General features: G+C 40.8%; 1 protein-coding gene across 1 annotated transcript; it reads right to left on the reverse strand.

The window, feature by feature from the left end:
- Positions 1 to 4,682: 4,682 nt before the first annotated feature.
- LOC135255341 (aquaporin-9-like) lies at positions 4,683 to 15,767 on the reverse strand. Its single transcript, XM_064336388.1, has 6 exons — positions 15,566 to 15,767; positions 14,200 to 14,326; positions 10,853 to 10,990; positions 9,983 to 10,101; positions 8,667 to 8,884; positions 4,683 to 6,672 (listed from the first exon to the last, which is right to left on the reverse strand). The coding sequence occupies exons 1-6, from the start codon at positions 15,665 to 15,667 to the stop codon at positions 6,504 to 6,506; spliced, it is 873 nt and encodes a 290-aa protein (XP_064192458.1). The 5' UTR covers positions 15,668 to 15,767; the 3' UTR covers positions 4,683 to 6,503.
- Positions 15,768 to 17,029: the final 1,262 nt, after the last annotated feature.

Consider the following 17,029-nt stretch of genomic DNA (forward strand, 5'->3'; position numbering starts at 1 on the left):
GCATGGCTTTACAGCCAGGGTAGGGGGCCCGGGGAGGGACAGAGGCACCTGGGAAATTGAAGCTCTTTCTGATTGGCTCCAGCCTTTAGTAGGGCCAATTGGATAGTGCTAAAAATGAGAAGGATAGTAAATAATAATAGTAACTAATAATATAGAGGGATAGCAAAGGGTTAACTACTGCAAGAGAAGCAAAAAGAAGTGAGATTTCTGAGGTTATAGATCTAGGAAATCTCCTACTTATATTTAGAAATATTTAGTAAGTAAGAAGTAAGTTCATATACAGCCATGGAGGGATATTGTGTGTGTGTTGGCCTTTTAAATGATTAAGTCTTGATTGAACAACTAATTGAATTTCCAATCAGAAAATTGGCGTCACTAAACATAATCTACCTTGAAATATCTTTGTGAGAAAGTTTCCATGGGAGGCATGTTTGTGTTAATGTGAAGTGATTTATTTATTGTCACTAAATTGTGCCCAATGAACAAATCTCAGATAAGCTAAATCAACTGTTTAATTGCTTTGTCTTGGCCCCCGTGAAACAGTGAATTACTCTTAAGAAATAAAACCCTTCTCTATTATCAGTTTGTTGATATTTGGTATGACTTTAGTCCTTCACAAAAACATTTATAACAACTGATATTTACTATCACTATCCAATTCCCATTTATAATCATTACGTAGAGATAATAAAGCAATTAACAGCTCAATCACTCCAAATTCATCATATGCTCAGTAGAGCAAAACCAAAAGACTATAGTACACAATATTAAATAGGAGTTCACTGTTCTTCTTGACACAGAGCAAATGTTGTTTTTGACCACATGTTACTCAAACAGACCTATGTACTGTGGCTACTTTAATGTGAATTTCTTTGCAGAAGACACAGTTTAGACTCCAGTATCGCACTGCTCTATTTTTTGGTGTTGCTGCTGTGTGTTTCTGAGGTTTAAGTAAATAGAATGTGGGACTCTGAGTCTTGCCAGACACAACTGGCCACATACTGGGCCACAGACCTCAAATGATGCTTAGGTTAGGGCTACTGCAACTGTGTGCTTCATAATTGGAACAACTGCACATATTTCTCATAATAAATGTAACTTCAATATGTTTGATTCATTTGATGTTCATTGGTAATGTTAGAACAAGCGCAAATCCGCAATAGCTGCGACCGCACACGTGCATACATCCATGTGTGCATGCATCCACACACACACCCTCACACAAACACGTGACTTCTTCTTTGGCTCATGACCAACCTTTTCACAAAATCTTGTGCAAATCTGTGAATCCATTCGGGAGTTATGTGCCTTTTTGTGATAGGCCACGCCCATCGTCACACCCCCTCTTGGTCAATTGGTCTTGAAAGCTCTACCTCCGGTCATGACCAATGTCCATGCCTGGGGCAAAAACTGTGGCCGCTACTGGCTGGGACACTTTTTCAATACTCACTTTGTCAATATAAAGAAGATAAATTGAGTTAAATAAATGAATAATTTCAGAGATATGTTATGACCCTTGGGAAGATTTATGTTTGTGAGAGCAGTGCATAACTACCATCATGTTTTGTTAAATTATGGAGTTTGATACCTTGATAATACGGTATTTGAGTAATCTGTGTATTTAGCATTGTGGCCAAAACATTGAAGGACTTACTGTTGAGGGTCATATCCCTGCTTAGGCACCCATTTGGTTGTGAGAAGCTGTGATTAGAATGTTCCTCAGATAGTTCTAGAACATCTATTGTCCCAAAACAAAGTTCAGCCAAAATTTCAGAAAACATTATAGGAATGTTGCATGCAAAATTAATAGTAAGCAGAGCTTGAAGTGGGCCCTGGTCCACGATAGTGGCAATACCAGTCTTGTGAATTTCTTTATTACTGGGTACCTATTGGAATTCAGCAACTAACCTTGAGAATGTTTTGCAATATTGAATCTTTTTTTTGCAAATTTGTCTTGGTTCACTGCCCGCTCACACAGTGAAATATCTGTTTGGTAATTGAGCCTTACTGTGGTTCACGAAGGCCGCACGTGCGGGTGAACAGTGCACACTGTGATCTGACGGGAGTCTGGCCTTTGATCATGAAATGCAAATATGCAGTCGCCTGTTTTCCTGGAGGTCAGGTCCCAGGGAAAGAAGGGTTTGCTGCTTTGGCGAAGCTGAGATGTCAACATGAATTATGAACTGATATGAGACAATAATATCATACTACAGCCTGAACGATTATTTTTGACTTTATAGCTGACGCTGTGTAGAATTGCTATGTCAGACAATATTTCCCCTTTCCGTAAATATTTGTTGTAGTACATTATTGTGCCTGGACAAAATTGTGTTTATAAATACAATCCTGTGAGAACTTATAAACTATACTGTATACTGCAGGGTAGTGTAACCACTGATGGTACACATATAACTATAAAGAACAAAATCTTTTAGGTCCATATGTGTCCCTGGACTGGGCAAGCCATTGCTCCATTGCAGAAGATTCAGGAGAGGATTAACAATGCAGAGCTCTAGATTGGAGAAAACATATTAGTACTCAGTTAATCCTCTCTATGTGGATTCCAATACACCAGCCTGTAAAGGTGGGTTCTCAATTAATGCACACTCCTGCATACCAAATATCCTTCATTTATGCTGTACGTGCTCACACTTACGTTTCAATTACGTTTCAATTAATTAGACATTTAGCTGCCCTTTGACCAATTGGAGATGAGCTCATGCTAACAGAGATGTTAATGGAGATCACTGTGGGACTGGCCAAACAAATATTGATAGAAGGCCAAGCAAATATAGATAGAACAGTACGCAATTCATTACGAATATATAACAGTTCATTTACCTTTCTTGCAGCTGACATAGGTGTGTGTTGGCGGGACAGACAATCTGGCATTTAGTCTGCCAGCAGGAAACAAGAGTGAAAGCCTAAAACTGCACACCTTTGGCTTTGGTTGCCATAGCCTGTTTAGCTGCCTGTTTAGCTTCCTGCCCCTCACACACCTTCTGCTGAGGGAGGAGCACCTATCACAGCTCTGGATTCTGCTATGCATATCCCACAATGCACTGGGAAACAAAGTTGGGTCTGGATTTTCAAAAATATCTGTTTATCGTTGGCTTGAATTGATATTTAACATTTTAACAATTATTTACCTTTTTGCGCAGTTCTGCATTTGGTGATTTTTAAACGTTTTTAACAGATGAAAGAATAGACTCCAGAAATGGCAATAGTCATCATTGTGTCCTCAATTTTTGAATTACCATCAGCATTTTTGCAGTGTGAAAAGGGAAAAGAAATCTTTACATTAAATGACATAAACCATAATTTATATGATATAATTCATATAGTATAAAAATTATTTATGCACATCCAAATCCAGGTTTTTGGACTATGTACAGCATGGAATTGGTGGCCAATTAGTTTACATGTGCATAGAAATAAATTATAATTACATTGTGAGCAATACTAACCTTTGTGTTTCTTCATTATTAAATAGGATTGGGCCTTGCTTGAGAATGTGATGAAACGTGCCATCTGACGTGCCCAGTTACAGATCATAAACTTGTTGATAACAGCAGAGCTTCTTATTCAAACCATGCATCAGCATTGCTGTCAACACCTGTTTATCTGTTTGCTCCCACCTGATAAACCCCAAGCCGTGACTTGAAAAGAGAACGGGCTGTGACTGAGAGTATACTGAATACATGTCAGATTCAGCCAAGTACAGGGAGAATGGGTCAAACGCACAGTGAGATGGTACTTTGAGCTGTAGGTGAAGAACAGAACAGAGAGTCATTGCGTCATGAATCATGAATCTCTGTAAGCATGCCTATGTGCTCTCCGGCTTAATTGCCTCTCTTTCTCTCATACACATACAAATACACATGTACACATGTATGATTGCATGCACGCACACACACACGCACACGAACACGCACGCACACACACACACACACACTCCACAAGCCTGACAGTAATCACTAAGTCTTTGTCTGGGTTGCGTAGAGTGAGGAGTGAGTAGCATGGACCAGTTTCTGGTGTATGGCGTAGAGAAGGTACCAAAATATTTATCAATGTGAGCATTTTTATTCTGCACAGCAGAACTACATGTCAGATACTGCAGTGGCAGAAGTGACTTTATTTTAAAGGGCTCATTGCAAGCCAGCGAGCCAGTTCTGGAGGATGACATGAGCTGCTGAGTGCAGTCCCTTATCCACGGGATCCAGAGAGCATGCAGGATGAAGGGGAATGGGGGGTTGGGTGTGTGTGGTGTGTGCGGGGACGATCAGGAAAGGATCGGGGGTGTTGGCGTTCACTGAAATGCACGCAGACGCATTGGGCCTGAAACAAAGGCACAGAAAGTCAGGCTTCATCCATTTCACAAGAGCATTACATAACCTTTAGCAATCGCTCTCTGAATATGTTTTATTCACAGCCCTCTGTCACGCTTGGCTGAATTATTGGGGTACTCTGCAGCCACGGCCGGCTTTTTCTGCCTGTATTTGCTTCTGTTTTCTTTGTGAATTGTGAATTCATTTCTTTTTTAGCTGGAAGGTCTGTTTGAAAGCCAGATTCAAATACTTTCATTTATTTTTCTATTCTATAGATATTGTTAAATGTACAGTACATACAAAGCAATTATATTCATGTCAGCAAATTGTGAAATCATGACACTCAAATCAACGTAAATACGAGTTTCATCTTTATTTCAGCAAATCTACCACATGCAATTTTAATTTGGCGTTCATAACAAAGGAATTTTGCTAAATATATTTAAATGTTTTTTCTCTAAATGTATGGAGTCACTCAGAGAGAACAAATATAAGTGAAAATGCCTTTGACATAAAAAACAAAAAGAAGAGAAACAAAATGTACAATTAGTGAAGAGCATCAAGCAATAATCATTAAATTACATGTAAAAAAACAAAACAAAACAAAACAAAGATGTAACAAAACCAACTATGCAAGAGCTAAGTGCCAGCTAAAGTTTCCAATTTAGTTGCTTTTAGAGCTGCTAATAAATATTAATCGATTTTTATATTCAGAATTACATTGAGCTCACTGGTGGCACAGCAACAAAACAAAAAAGGGCATTACATTTTACAGCTAATGGATTTAAGGCTGGCTTGGAGACTCTTCTGGACAATGTGGCACAGATCATCTTCCCAGCCCGCCTCAATCCACCTTTCTGCATTACCCGTAGCTGAACAACTTCACCATGATAACAGGCTTCGGTTGAACGTAGCAATAACCTGCGAGGCATGCAGATTGTATCAGTGAGTGTCAGTGAGGTTCCAGTGGCCGGAGCACTGCGACAGGGCCGAGATAATCCTAATCTTCCGGTCTGGTGCAGCCAGCTAACCCTGCATCATACAGGCGGCATGACAGCACAAAGAATCAGTGCTCTGAGGAACATTTGGGTCTGTGCTCACTGCATGCGTGTCCCTACTCGTGTAAACCTCACAAATAAATATGACCTGTAGAAGCAGAGTACCCTACTACTTTTAAAAAAACATTGGACATGACATGCATTATCAACTTCTATTATCAATCCCCCAGTGGGGCAGAGAGTAATTACGTAAACTGCCATGGTGAACTCCTGGCAACCATAATTGTTTTATCGATTTAAATTCTTTTTTAATTCTGTTGGTTCCATTATGTAAACGATATGCTCATGCATAATATATTCCAAGACGGTCTGCCTTCGTGTTTTCCACTTCCATTAAAGAAAATGTTAAAGTTAATTAAATGTGATATATGTATGATACCTTATGTGTAGCGGGAAGTGCAGCTCTAAGCTCAAAGTGTAAAATGAAGCAGATGTTTAAAGATGTCTAGCTGACACACATTACGGATGATTTCTCTGAATTTAAAGAATTCACCAGGGCTTGTCCAAAATACACAGAGTAGAAACATCCATTTGCTTACACCAGTCTTGTGAGTATTGGGTCATTCATTTCAGGAAGAGATGTTGCCAAACCTGTAAAATATAGAGGGTTGGCTGAAGTGTAAGATGGAACCTTCTAGAAGGACAATGATCATGTTATTACTGTCCAGTGGGTCTAAACATATCTTTATTCTCCTTTATCATAAATGCTTTGTGAAGGTTTTTTTTTTAATACTTCAGAGAGGTTCCTACATACAAACAAACTTGGCAGCTGCAGCAGTGGGTGGAACATTATGTGAAAGTTTTACCTGTTTGTGGCCTCAGAACCACCTGCAGATTTAGAACTACATTTATGTTCCTGCTGTCCAGAGCTATGCTAACATAATGCTTAGTGTGAAAACCAGGGAAGACATAATAGCCTATACTGTAGTGTTTTATCAATGACTGGAGCCTGGTCATGGCTGGCCAGCGGCCTAAAATTCCCTAGACAGCACACTGAGGATGAGGCCGGAAGGAAGGTGAGAGAGAGGATAACTCAAACAGCAATGTCTCAACAATTTAGTCTGTTTTGGTCCTGCAACATGAAAGGGGAAGACAGCCCGACCTTTCACTGTACTCTTTAGCTCATGGTGATAATCTCGTATTTGTCCTTGACGTTGTTCTCCTCCTCCTGGTGCTTCTCTGGCTCGGTGTGGTGCAGCTCGATGAAGAGGAGGTACACCACCGCTCCCACCACGCCCCCCACCATGGGCCCCACCACGGGAATCCACCACCAGTGTCCCGCCGCACTGCACAGGTAAGAACAGACACATCAGTAAGCAGTCAAAGCTCTGCCCTCCATGCTCCAGTACCACTCCACTTCTACCTGCTTCTATAAATGCCCATCGTAATATAGTTTTCAGTCCTGCCATTGTTCTATACATTCTCTTGGCCACATGTTAGCCTAACATGAACTATCAACACAACAATCTGATCTCTACGCAAATCTGTGTCTCCACAAAGTGCATTATATTCAACTGTTTTCATTTTATGATTTACGATCTCTAAATTGCGCAAGTGACCTGGCTTGATGATTAGTTGAGGGCTCACCCTTGTTTACAGTGCCCCTCATTGACTGTTCCCTCAGCTGTTTCCTGTCCTGCATGTACTTAACCTGTGCTGACCATAGCAGTCTCGCCACATTGCTATATTCTCTCCCTGAGACCTGGCGAAATGGGATTAGGCTCCATTTGCAGTGATGGCGATCGCCAGCCATTACTCCGAATGGGGCTGAACTAATAGTGCGACAAGAGTAGAGACTGAGCTGTGGTGAGCTGTCTGTGGCTCTTAAGAGTTTAGGATCAGTGTGCTGAACAGGATGGAGGTGGGCAGATTATGGACTGTAATCTCATGAGAGCAGTCTCAGGGTCAGGGTGACCATCCCTTCTGATAAGGGTGTTATTATGCATAACCGACCCACCCCAACCTCAACACCCCCATATAGCTGTGGGATCACCACCTGTTACCCACATCAATTTGTTCCTCTCCACTGGAATAAGCTCCAGACCAGGAAAGTCTTCCGTCTTGTCTGTGCGAGCTGTTTCTCAGTGTACTGGAAATGTACTGATTTGTTTATCTGTACTAAGTGTACGTAAATCTATATGTCAAGATTCTTACTCTGTGCTTATTGAAAGGGACTTAAAGGCTTTCATGAAATAATACATGGTCTAAAGAGGAAGATTAAAGAAGATCTGACACACATCTGTGATGTAAACTTTAGCGGTAGCTCTTGACCTCTCTGTTTAAAGCCATTCCCTTATATATCTTCATAATCTCTTAAATCAGATAAACATCTGCTGGAGTGGTGTTTTTCCTTCTCATGAAAGTTAAGCGGGATATCGGTAATGTGAACACTGGCCAAAAGGGGACAGGGTACCTGACTGTCAATGTCAATGGACAGGGCCCCGGAACAAGAGGTGCTCTTAAATATGTTTTGTTGCTCTCTTTATATGCATACTGTCCCCTACTTGTATGTGTATCTTCAATCAACAAATGAATCTGCTGACCCGTCTGTTTTTCCTCTTGGCTTTCAGGCAGGGCAGACAGGAGGAAAAACAGCAGTATCTGATGAAAGAGGTGAGTAAACATCTCCAAATAAATAGAGACAAATGCCAGGGAAAGCCTCAGGGGCTCCGGAGGCTAACCCGCATTATGAAATTGGCTGTCCTCTTCACCAAGGCTTGGGATATTTATGCACGGGGGTTTCTCCCTCTGCCAGCGAATGGGGTACAGCCTTCCAATATGCAGGAGATATGGCATGGTGTTGAAAATTTCATTTGGCTTGTCAGGAGAGCAAAGATTTGAAAGCTTTGCTCTGCTGTAGAGAAAAATGAAGGATGCCTCCATTCTTACCTTTACACACATTACTCTTAGTTCCCTATACTTCTCTCCCTTTGGCAAGATGGCCAAGACAATGTGCCCACATCGTAGGTCCAAGCACCTTTGCCCTATCATAGGGTGGATTCTTCCCTTTAAATCTATACAGCCTCTCTTTATGGTAAACATGCCTTTGAGCTGAATATAGGTGTAATCATTTAAATGTGTGCAGCCTTTTCTTCTAGGCTAGGCTGAGGTGTATATGAATGTGTGTGTCTTTAAATAACAATTTACTTAGGGACCGTTCTCTGCCTTTGGGTAGAATGCTGTAAAGGAGCTCCACAACAAAATTAGTCTAACTGTGTATGAACCTCCCCCATAATACCCTTCTCTAACAGGACGGAGCATCCCTTTTCTGATGGGTCACCTGAAGACTTCTCTGCCCCACCCAGCTACGGCAGTGAAGAGCCTGGGGCCCAGGTCCCTGGCAGGGTTGATGGGATATCCGCAGTTGAGCCCCATGGACACCCCGATCGCCATAATGATCAGACCGATGACCAGGGGTTCCATCCCCCTGGGCGCCCCAATGTTCTTCCCATCAAGGATGGCCAGGATGCACATGACTAGAGAACCTGTTCCGATAACCTGGCCAATAGAGAAGGTGACAGGTATGTGATTAGTTTGAATGAGCATTCTACTGTGTCCTGTAGAAGTCTAGAACAAGGTTTAAGTAAATTACAGTGAAGGTGAAGAAATGGTAAATGGTAAATGGACTGCATTTATATAGCGCTTTTATCCAAAGCGCTTTACAATTGATGCCTCTCATTCGCCAGAGCAGTTAGGGGTTAGGGGTTAGGTGTCTTGCTCAAGGACACTTCGACATGCCCAGGGCGGGGTTTGAACCGGCAACCCTCCGACTGCCAGACAATCGGTCTTACCTCCTGAGCTATGTCGCCCCTTAGAAGAATGTTAGAAGATTTGTATAATGTTTCTGTGAGTGACACACACAACCCAGATCCACTCATAAACTGATTAAGTGAGGCAATCAAACAGAAGAAAACAACTTTTTCCACCATTTTAATCAGAATTTTAATATCTGTGAAATTTTAAAATACCAATTATATTTGTAGACCCATGTAAGTCATCTGTTGTGTAATCACCACCAAGAAATATCATCTTAAAAATTCATCTAGAAATGATGAAAAAAGAATAACCATCCTGTGTGATGTTCTGTAGGAATCCTAACCTGGCCTGTTCTTATTAGTTAAAGCCTATAATAGGGCTTTCCCTTTCCCCTAATTAAAGACTGGATGAGTGCTCAGTGTCCATATGGCATGACCCAATTTCCCTTGGCAGTCTGAAGCTTCTTTGCTTTAATGTACATGAAATTCACACTTTTTCCTTATCGTCTAATTCTATTTTAACTTAATCATTTTCGTGAATACAGCAGAGAACTCCTCAATGGATTTGAGGTTCATTTTAATTTAGCAGTTAATGATTATCCTCTTAATCTACACTTTTCCGCCCATATATACACTGCGACACATGCAAACACACACACACGTGTACGCACCCACACACACACACACAGTACATTGACCTGGCACTTGTAAATACAAGTGCCAGGTCAATGTGGAGGGGCATAACCAATTGCCCCTCTGGGGACAAATAAAGTTCTACTTGACTTGACTAGACCTTTCGGATGTAACTATGCAACAATACAAAACATTGGAGGTTGTTCACCTGGTCTACGAATCCATTCAGGATTGATAAGTGTTTGGCTGGATAAGAGGCAAAGATGTTAGCTGTGGCGTTGCTACCAGTCACGGTCAGGACTCCACCGGAGTAGTCCATGAAGGCATCTAAAGAAACAAGATCCGTAACTTTAAAAGTCATCACTGTGCAATTCTGCTTTCTTATCCTGCAGCACTGGGGAAATGCTCGTTATTATTTTTTTCCCCAAAGATCAGAATTCTGTAGCTAATCCTGCAATCTCACGTTCAGTCAGCTGCGAGACGGACATTCAGCTGACTGCCTTAGGCAAACACATAACAGTCATTAATTCTGAAATGTCTTATTTATCCAAACTAATGATGAGCACTGGCATTTAATGGAGTATGATTGCCTCATTGCCACACATCATTCCCCTGACTGCCACTCCTGTGGTTCATTTTTATAAAACCTCAATAAAGCACTTAGAGCTGTTTGTGTTTCATACAGCCCACAGGAGAAGAACTTAGAGCTGTTTGTGTTTCATACAGCCCACAGGAGAAGAGAGGTTAACTGCGGCTTCTGATATCGTTTTGATGTTCCTGCTCAATGGCTTTGCTAGAGTGCGTGAAGAGTCTGCTTACTGAATGTACTATAGCCTGCTGAATAGCCATTGCTGATGTTATCTAGGGTCAACATTAGCATCTAATGGGAGACTATAAATATTGAAGTTTGTGATGATGATGATGATGATGCTGATGAACATAGCGATGAGTATTGCAATGACACACACAATAATAATAGTGATGATGAGGGTAATGATGATACTAATGGACACACTGATTGCAATGATAATGTATACCGTATGCAGATGACAGCATCATATTATATGACCATACCCACCATAATACATCCCAAAGACTGCTGTGGCTCCAGCAAAGGCACCAAGGAACTGTGCTAGTACATACACAGGGAATTTTGCCACCTTCAGCCTGCCCAGGACAACCATGGCTAGAGACACAGCGGGATTCACATGGGCTCCTGGGAGAGAAAGTGATAAACACAGATTCATAAGGAGTGCACTGAAATATAATTTCTACTATATTTTACATTGCATTTTCCTATAGAGTGGTCTGCACTTTACTTAGAGGCAACAGAGCACCCAATACGTCATTTTCCTATTAGTGATAACACCAAAGGCACCTCAGTTAATTCAACCCAGTTTTCAGTACCGGCGAGAGTTCTGCCTTATGAGATAAGTTGACATTTCAGAAATCACACCCATGGGAACAATTTGTAGTGTGACATGGGTATGGCTGCATCATTTTGAATTCATACCTTCACAGGATAACTGGATTAAGTCACCATCACTGTTGTTAATAGAACTGTAGAACTGGGGCAGATTATATGAACAGATCCTTATGATATTCCTGATATAAAGTAATATTAATGTGGACATCACTTGGTTCAGTTTAACTACATTTCAAAATCAATTTTCACAAAATGTTTATTTGAAGAATTTTTGGTTTGCTCTGTATTTTTAAATCTGAAACTCAAAGAATAATACATTTTCAGCATTTCATGAGATACAGGCTACTCTCCATCTATATTCTGCCCAGGAAATATTGACTACTCTCCATCTACATTTCATAGAAACAAGCTGTATTTTAACTGCAGTGCAGAAGGCTGGCATGCAACCTCTTCCCTGACTCAGAGCCTTAATTTGGTCTTATCCGCTAAGTGATACGTGGGGTTCAGTAAACACTACCCAGGATCAATGAAGCCCTTAGGCCATTTGTTTGACACCCAAGGTTAACAGCAGCCTCTGCACAGCTGATACCACCGGGGCACCACTCTGACTGAGAATTAATCCACAGGCCCTGTTCAAAAACAGCCGGCTGAAAAAGCCAGTCAGAATTGGGTCTGACATAATCTGTCTGAATCTGCTTAAGACCGCGGGCGTGTCGGAAATGACATTGTAACTGTGATGCTTTGAGGAACGCCCATTTCCTTTGCTCGGATGATATCATGGAAAGAAAGAGGAGGGAAAACACACTCCTGTGGGAGAGTGCGACCACACCTGGCTCCCAGACCCCTTCTACGCTCAAGGGAAGCCTGCCCTAGAAAAGCACATTAATCCCATACCTGAGAGCATCCTCACAGATGAGCACCGAGCAGCATGTAATCATCACGGGGTCACATGGCCTACCCTGAAGAGCCCAGTCATATAGTAGAGACCATGTTATTCTTCCAAACAATACTGATCAGTTTTTCCCAAGCTCACTGATCTATATCATGTATTCTGTGTATGTTGAGTTCTGTTTAAGCCTCCAGAGCAACTTACACAGGTTCCTGTTTACAGCTACCATGCCTAAACACAATTTGGCATAATATAAAAGGTAACAGATAATTGTCCAAAAAAGTGACCATAGCTGCTTGAGGGTCCAAATTCGAGTCTAGCGTTGCATCAGATCTGGAAAAGTAAACCTTATTGTGTTGATTGGCATAATACATTTTCAAATTCTAGGACGACTAACTTCACTTAGTCACAGTGAATGATCTAATCACTCCATTTATGTTTGGCTGCATTTCAGGTTCAGGACAGTAAGGCTTGGTCTTGAATACTTTGAGTAAAGTGTTCAGTAATCAGATCATGCTGTGATGGAGGAAAAGGATGAATTACTGGCATGGAAGATAAGAAAATGAGTCCATTCATTCTGTAATTGTTTTTTCCACAAATGATTTAAACATGAAATTAAGTCCATGTTTGGCATCCCAATTAGAATCCTCCCTTTCATGTTCATCAAGCCCACCAACATGCCTTCGTGATTAATTGTGGATGACTCCCAATCCTTCTGCATCACTCTGCCTGGCAAAGCAGTATAGGTCTCTTTTTCCAGTAATCCCCAAGGAATGTACCCAATAAAGTCATCCAGGACATTGCAAACCACAACTTGGCCTTGTAAGCCTAGCCTGCACACTGAGACCCAATGAGGTATCAGGTGATGGTGAATTCATCTTCTCATAAGGCCTGCTGTAGTGATACCCATTATTAATGGTGTATGAAGTGTTCAATGTGTGCCTAGATTGACAATGCCCCCTTTTCACATGTGCAAAAGCTAGTTGTCCCACATTTGGATCAGGTGCCCAATATCTGTTTGACAGGGTTGAGAATGCCAGAAACTTCTGGTTTACGTCTTTGCCTTCAATTTCCCTTCCTAAAATCCCTGCACAGAGGTGCCACAAAAATCGTAGACTTACACTTAAGATGGGGTAGATTGGGAGTGGTTCAGGCACTGCAGAAATCATTATCTTAACAAACAAAAGCCAAATACTGGTTAGAAACGTTGATTGAGGTCGCACAGGTACTGTAATTTGCTCATTTAAAAAAAAAAAAAAAAATCTTTACCTCAATGTCTTTACAGTATACTGGCTGGCCATGTGACTTCATCTGCTCAATCTACCAGTAGCCTATATAGGATCTCCTATAGAATGTTAGCACTCAACAAAGAATAGAAAGTAATGTCTATATTTGGGAACTCAAATAAATATCTTCATTCAATTCATAAAAGAAAACCTTAAAAAGATGCTCCCGGTAGTTAATTTAGCATCCTGGACAAAGATAGAAGACTCCACAGAAGTGAATGATACATTCAAAGATCAAAGCAAGGGAGTTCTATCTGTGACAAAACCAAACATGACCTTTGAGTCCTCATCTTGTTTTTCCCCCACAGCTCTTTTCTGCAGAAATGGTATTTCACTCTTGGGTGACGCATTGCATATGCGCTTGACCCTCCTCTTCAACAACTTCTGCCCATTTGGGCTGCTTCTAAACACAGATAGACTGTGGTTTACTGTCTATGAACATCCAACTCATCCCACTCAAGAAATATAAACCTCATGAATTTTCTTTTAGCGCTTTAATGTTGTATTGCTCTGAGCTGGGATGCACCACTCTTATTGCCCCAAAGCAGGGACTCCATGAGACATAGAAACAGAGCTGCTAGACTGGAAAGCAACAGCAATGAGTACATGGAAGAGGTGAGCAGCAGCACAGGACCAACTCAGTATCGTTGCCCTGACTTCAGTGTAATTCCACACGTGTGCCAGAAACAGCTTAAGACCACCTGAGCGCTGTCCATTCAGTACGTCAGGATGAATTTTAATAGTCGAAAATCTGATCGGACAAAGCTTTGGCCTCTGCACACCATAAGTGTATTGGATGCGTGTAGAGGGGACATGGTGGTTACCTGACACCCCCCCTGCAATGTAGACAGCCATCATCACTCCCAGAGTGAAGCCAATGTGAATGGTCAAGAGCTCCCCCTGTGTCCCACGACTCAGCACCGTCTGGGCAACGGATCCACACCCAAACAGCTGGGACGGGAAGGGGAAAAGGCAAATAAACAGAGGAGGGGGGAGAACCCAGTGCTTAATTTCCTTTCAATGATTGCGGAAATTAAAAATGCAACAAAAAGATTTCTGGTCTGGAACAAGCCTTTAAGCAATACGAGGAGACAAACAAACAATAACAATCCAAACATGTAGAGTTTAAATAATTTTTTTTTTTTTTTTACATTTACCCTTTAACCGATCATAAATCCAGATTAATTAAGTTCAGACAGAACTTCCGAGGTATTCTGAAAAACAGGTCAGAGACAGTAAAACACATAGATGTCATGAGCATTGATACTGATGCACTGATGATCCTATACTGATACAATATACTTGGTATGAACTTGACATGTAGCACCAGCCACTAGGAAGCACTTTGTCTAAAACTAAATTGTATGAAAGGCAACATGAAAATAAAGAGTAATATTATATTATTAGCTAGACACACATGTAATATCAAAACACAATATGACCATGGCAAAAAGTAGGACATGAACACATAGCGCTAGCAGGGCAAAACGTATTACATATTTATACACTTCATATCATTAGCCTACTTGCTTCTATGGTGACAATACTAATTTACTTTATAACATTATTTTATGACTATATAATTATACAGGTATGTAGGGTGCATACACATTTGAAGCATAAGATCTGTGTACAGGGCAACATGCTAGAAATGTGTCATACCCTGGGCTATTAACATTCTGGTGCTTGTCCTATTGCTCAATAATTTTCAAGTTCAACTTCAATATCTTCAAAAGACTTTCAAAAACTTCCCGTTCTACCGGCCTTTGATTGATTTAGGGTACATTCACTGCGATTTCTAGAGTGATACGAACTGTTATCTTTTCTGTCGTTTTGCAGTATATTTGTTTTTATGGTTCAGTTACAGATATCAAATTTCAATACCATCTCGTGTCATATCTCTGCTTCTTATCCCTAATTTTATGAACGTGTCAAAAATAGGCTGTAAATCAATAAGCAGTGTCCAGATGTGTGACAAGATGATTCACGAGCAAAGAGAAATTAAATAAAATTAAGAACAAACAGTCACTGTTTTATGAATATATTAGTCTTTGAGTATATAAGTCCCTTGAGTATTATTTTTGACACATGCAGTAGTGTTACTTCAACTGATACAAATACAAGCAAAGTCGTGGAATGATAATCACAGAATACCTTAATTTGAATAAGAATACGTGCACGGGTACTCACAATTAATACGAATGTCCCGAGAAATTCTGCTAAAAATTCTTTGGCGATGTTTCGCCTCAGGGCACAACGCTCTTTCAGTTTCCTCTTGTTTTCTATCTCCATATTTGCGCTGAAGAATTATGCCTCACTCTTGTCAGGACAAACAATTGACGAGCTTTGTGTGCTACTGTTTATGTGCTTCGAGTATAACCTCCGCCCCCTGGCACTACATTAGTTTTGTGCACCCTGTCATACTGTCATCACATTACGTCCCCTCCATCACCCCCCCCCCCTCCTCCACACACTCACACACACACACACACCTCGATTCTACTACGCCATATCAGAAATAGCTCTCAAGGAGGCTTATAGAGCCTAGACACTTTGCTCTTCCGATCACAGTCCTGTTTAATTATTTTTAATAGCACAGTTCTAGAAAAGTTTAGTGTCTTTACATATGTTCCCGGGATATTAATGAAAAGCCATAATTAGGCTGTTTTACTGTTTATCCTGGAGTTGCATCCTCTAAAGATATGGTAGATAGCTCATGGGACTATCCCCACATAAAGGCTTCAAGATTATCAAGCAGTAGGCTCTGCGACAACTTGCGTTACAGGACCAATACTTCCACCAAGCATATTAAAATTTTAGCAAAAAAGTTTTTAAATGTATTAGGTTATGCTAAATGTGCGTTGCCTGTGCAGTAACGAATATCAACCATCTAGCCTACTTTCTTATCATCCGTGTTGACAATGCCATTAATGGAGGAAGTGTGGAGATTCACCATGAGTAGGCTACATTAGCTAACCACTGCCCTCTACTGAGTGGTCCAGGGTTATCGCCAAGTTCCACGACTTGACTCGGCAGCGGGCAGTATGAGGGCTTTCAGTCACTTTTCGGAGGCGGTCAACCTTTACAGCCATTGTTTTCCGAATATACAGCGTAGGCTACATTTACCTGAAGGTTTTAAAATATTTAATTTCACATCAGTATGAAATGTAGGCTAATTCCTGGGCTAAATCCCACTTAGAGGCTAATTCCCTCGAAAATACAAAATAGGAGCCTTCTATATTTGGCGGCAGATGACTTAATAGGCGCTGACTTATTTTTTTTAATTTTTTTATAGAATCCCGTTAATGTGGGGCCAAGTATGTTATCTTATTGTGTAGCAAACCTAAAGACGCATCTCACGTCGAAGAAAGCCGCTAATAGTTTAATCTAATATTTTATTGTGACTAAACTAGATAAATGTTATTATTATCCTGGAACTGTTTCAGTGGGCTACTTTTTGTTAAGAACTGCACCACGATATGCCTCGAGATGCCCCATACAACTTATGTTATTGTTGATTTGTTACAGACTATGAACTTTGATCAACAGATCTGGTTATTGATTTGTTCTTGTTTTTTTCTCTCTCTCTCAATTGCAAAACATTACCAAATTTAGGCATGTTGTATCTCAGCATGAGGTGAAAATGAGTAGCCT

The sequence above is a fragment of the Anguilla rostrata genome, chromosome 5, assembly GCF_018555375.3.
Source record: "Anguilla rostrata isolate EN2019 chromosome 5, ASM1855537v3, whole genome shotgun sequence".
In the NCBI taxonomy this organism is placed as follows: Eukaryota; Metazoa; Chordata; class Actinopteri; order Anguilliformes; family Anguillidae; genus Anguilla; species Anguilla rostrata.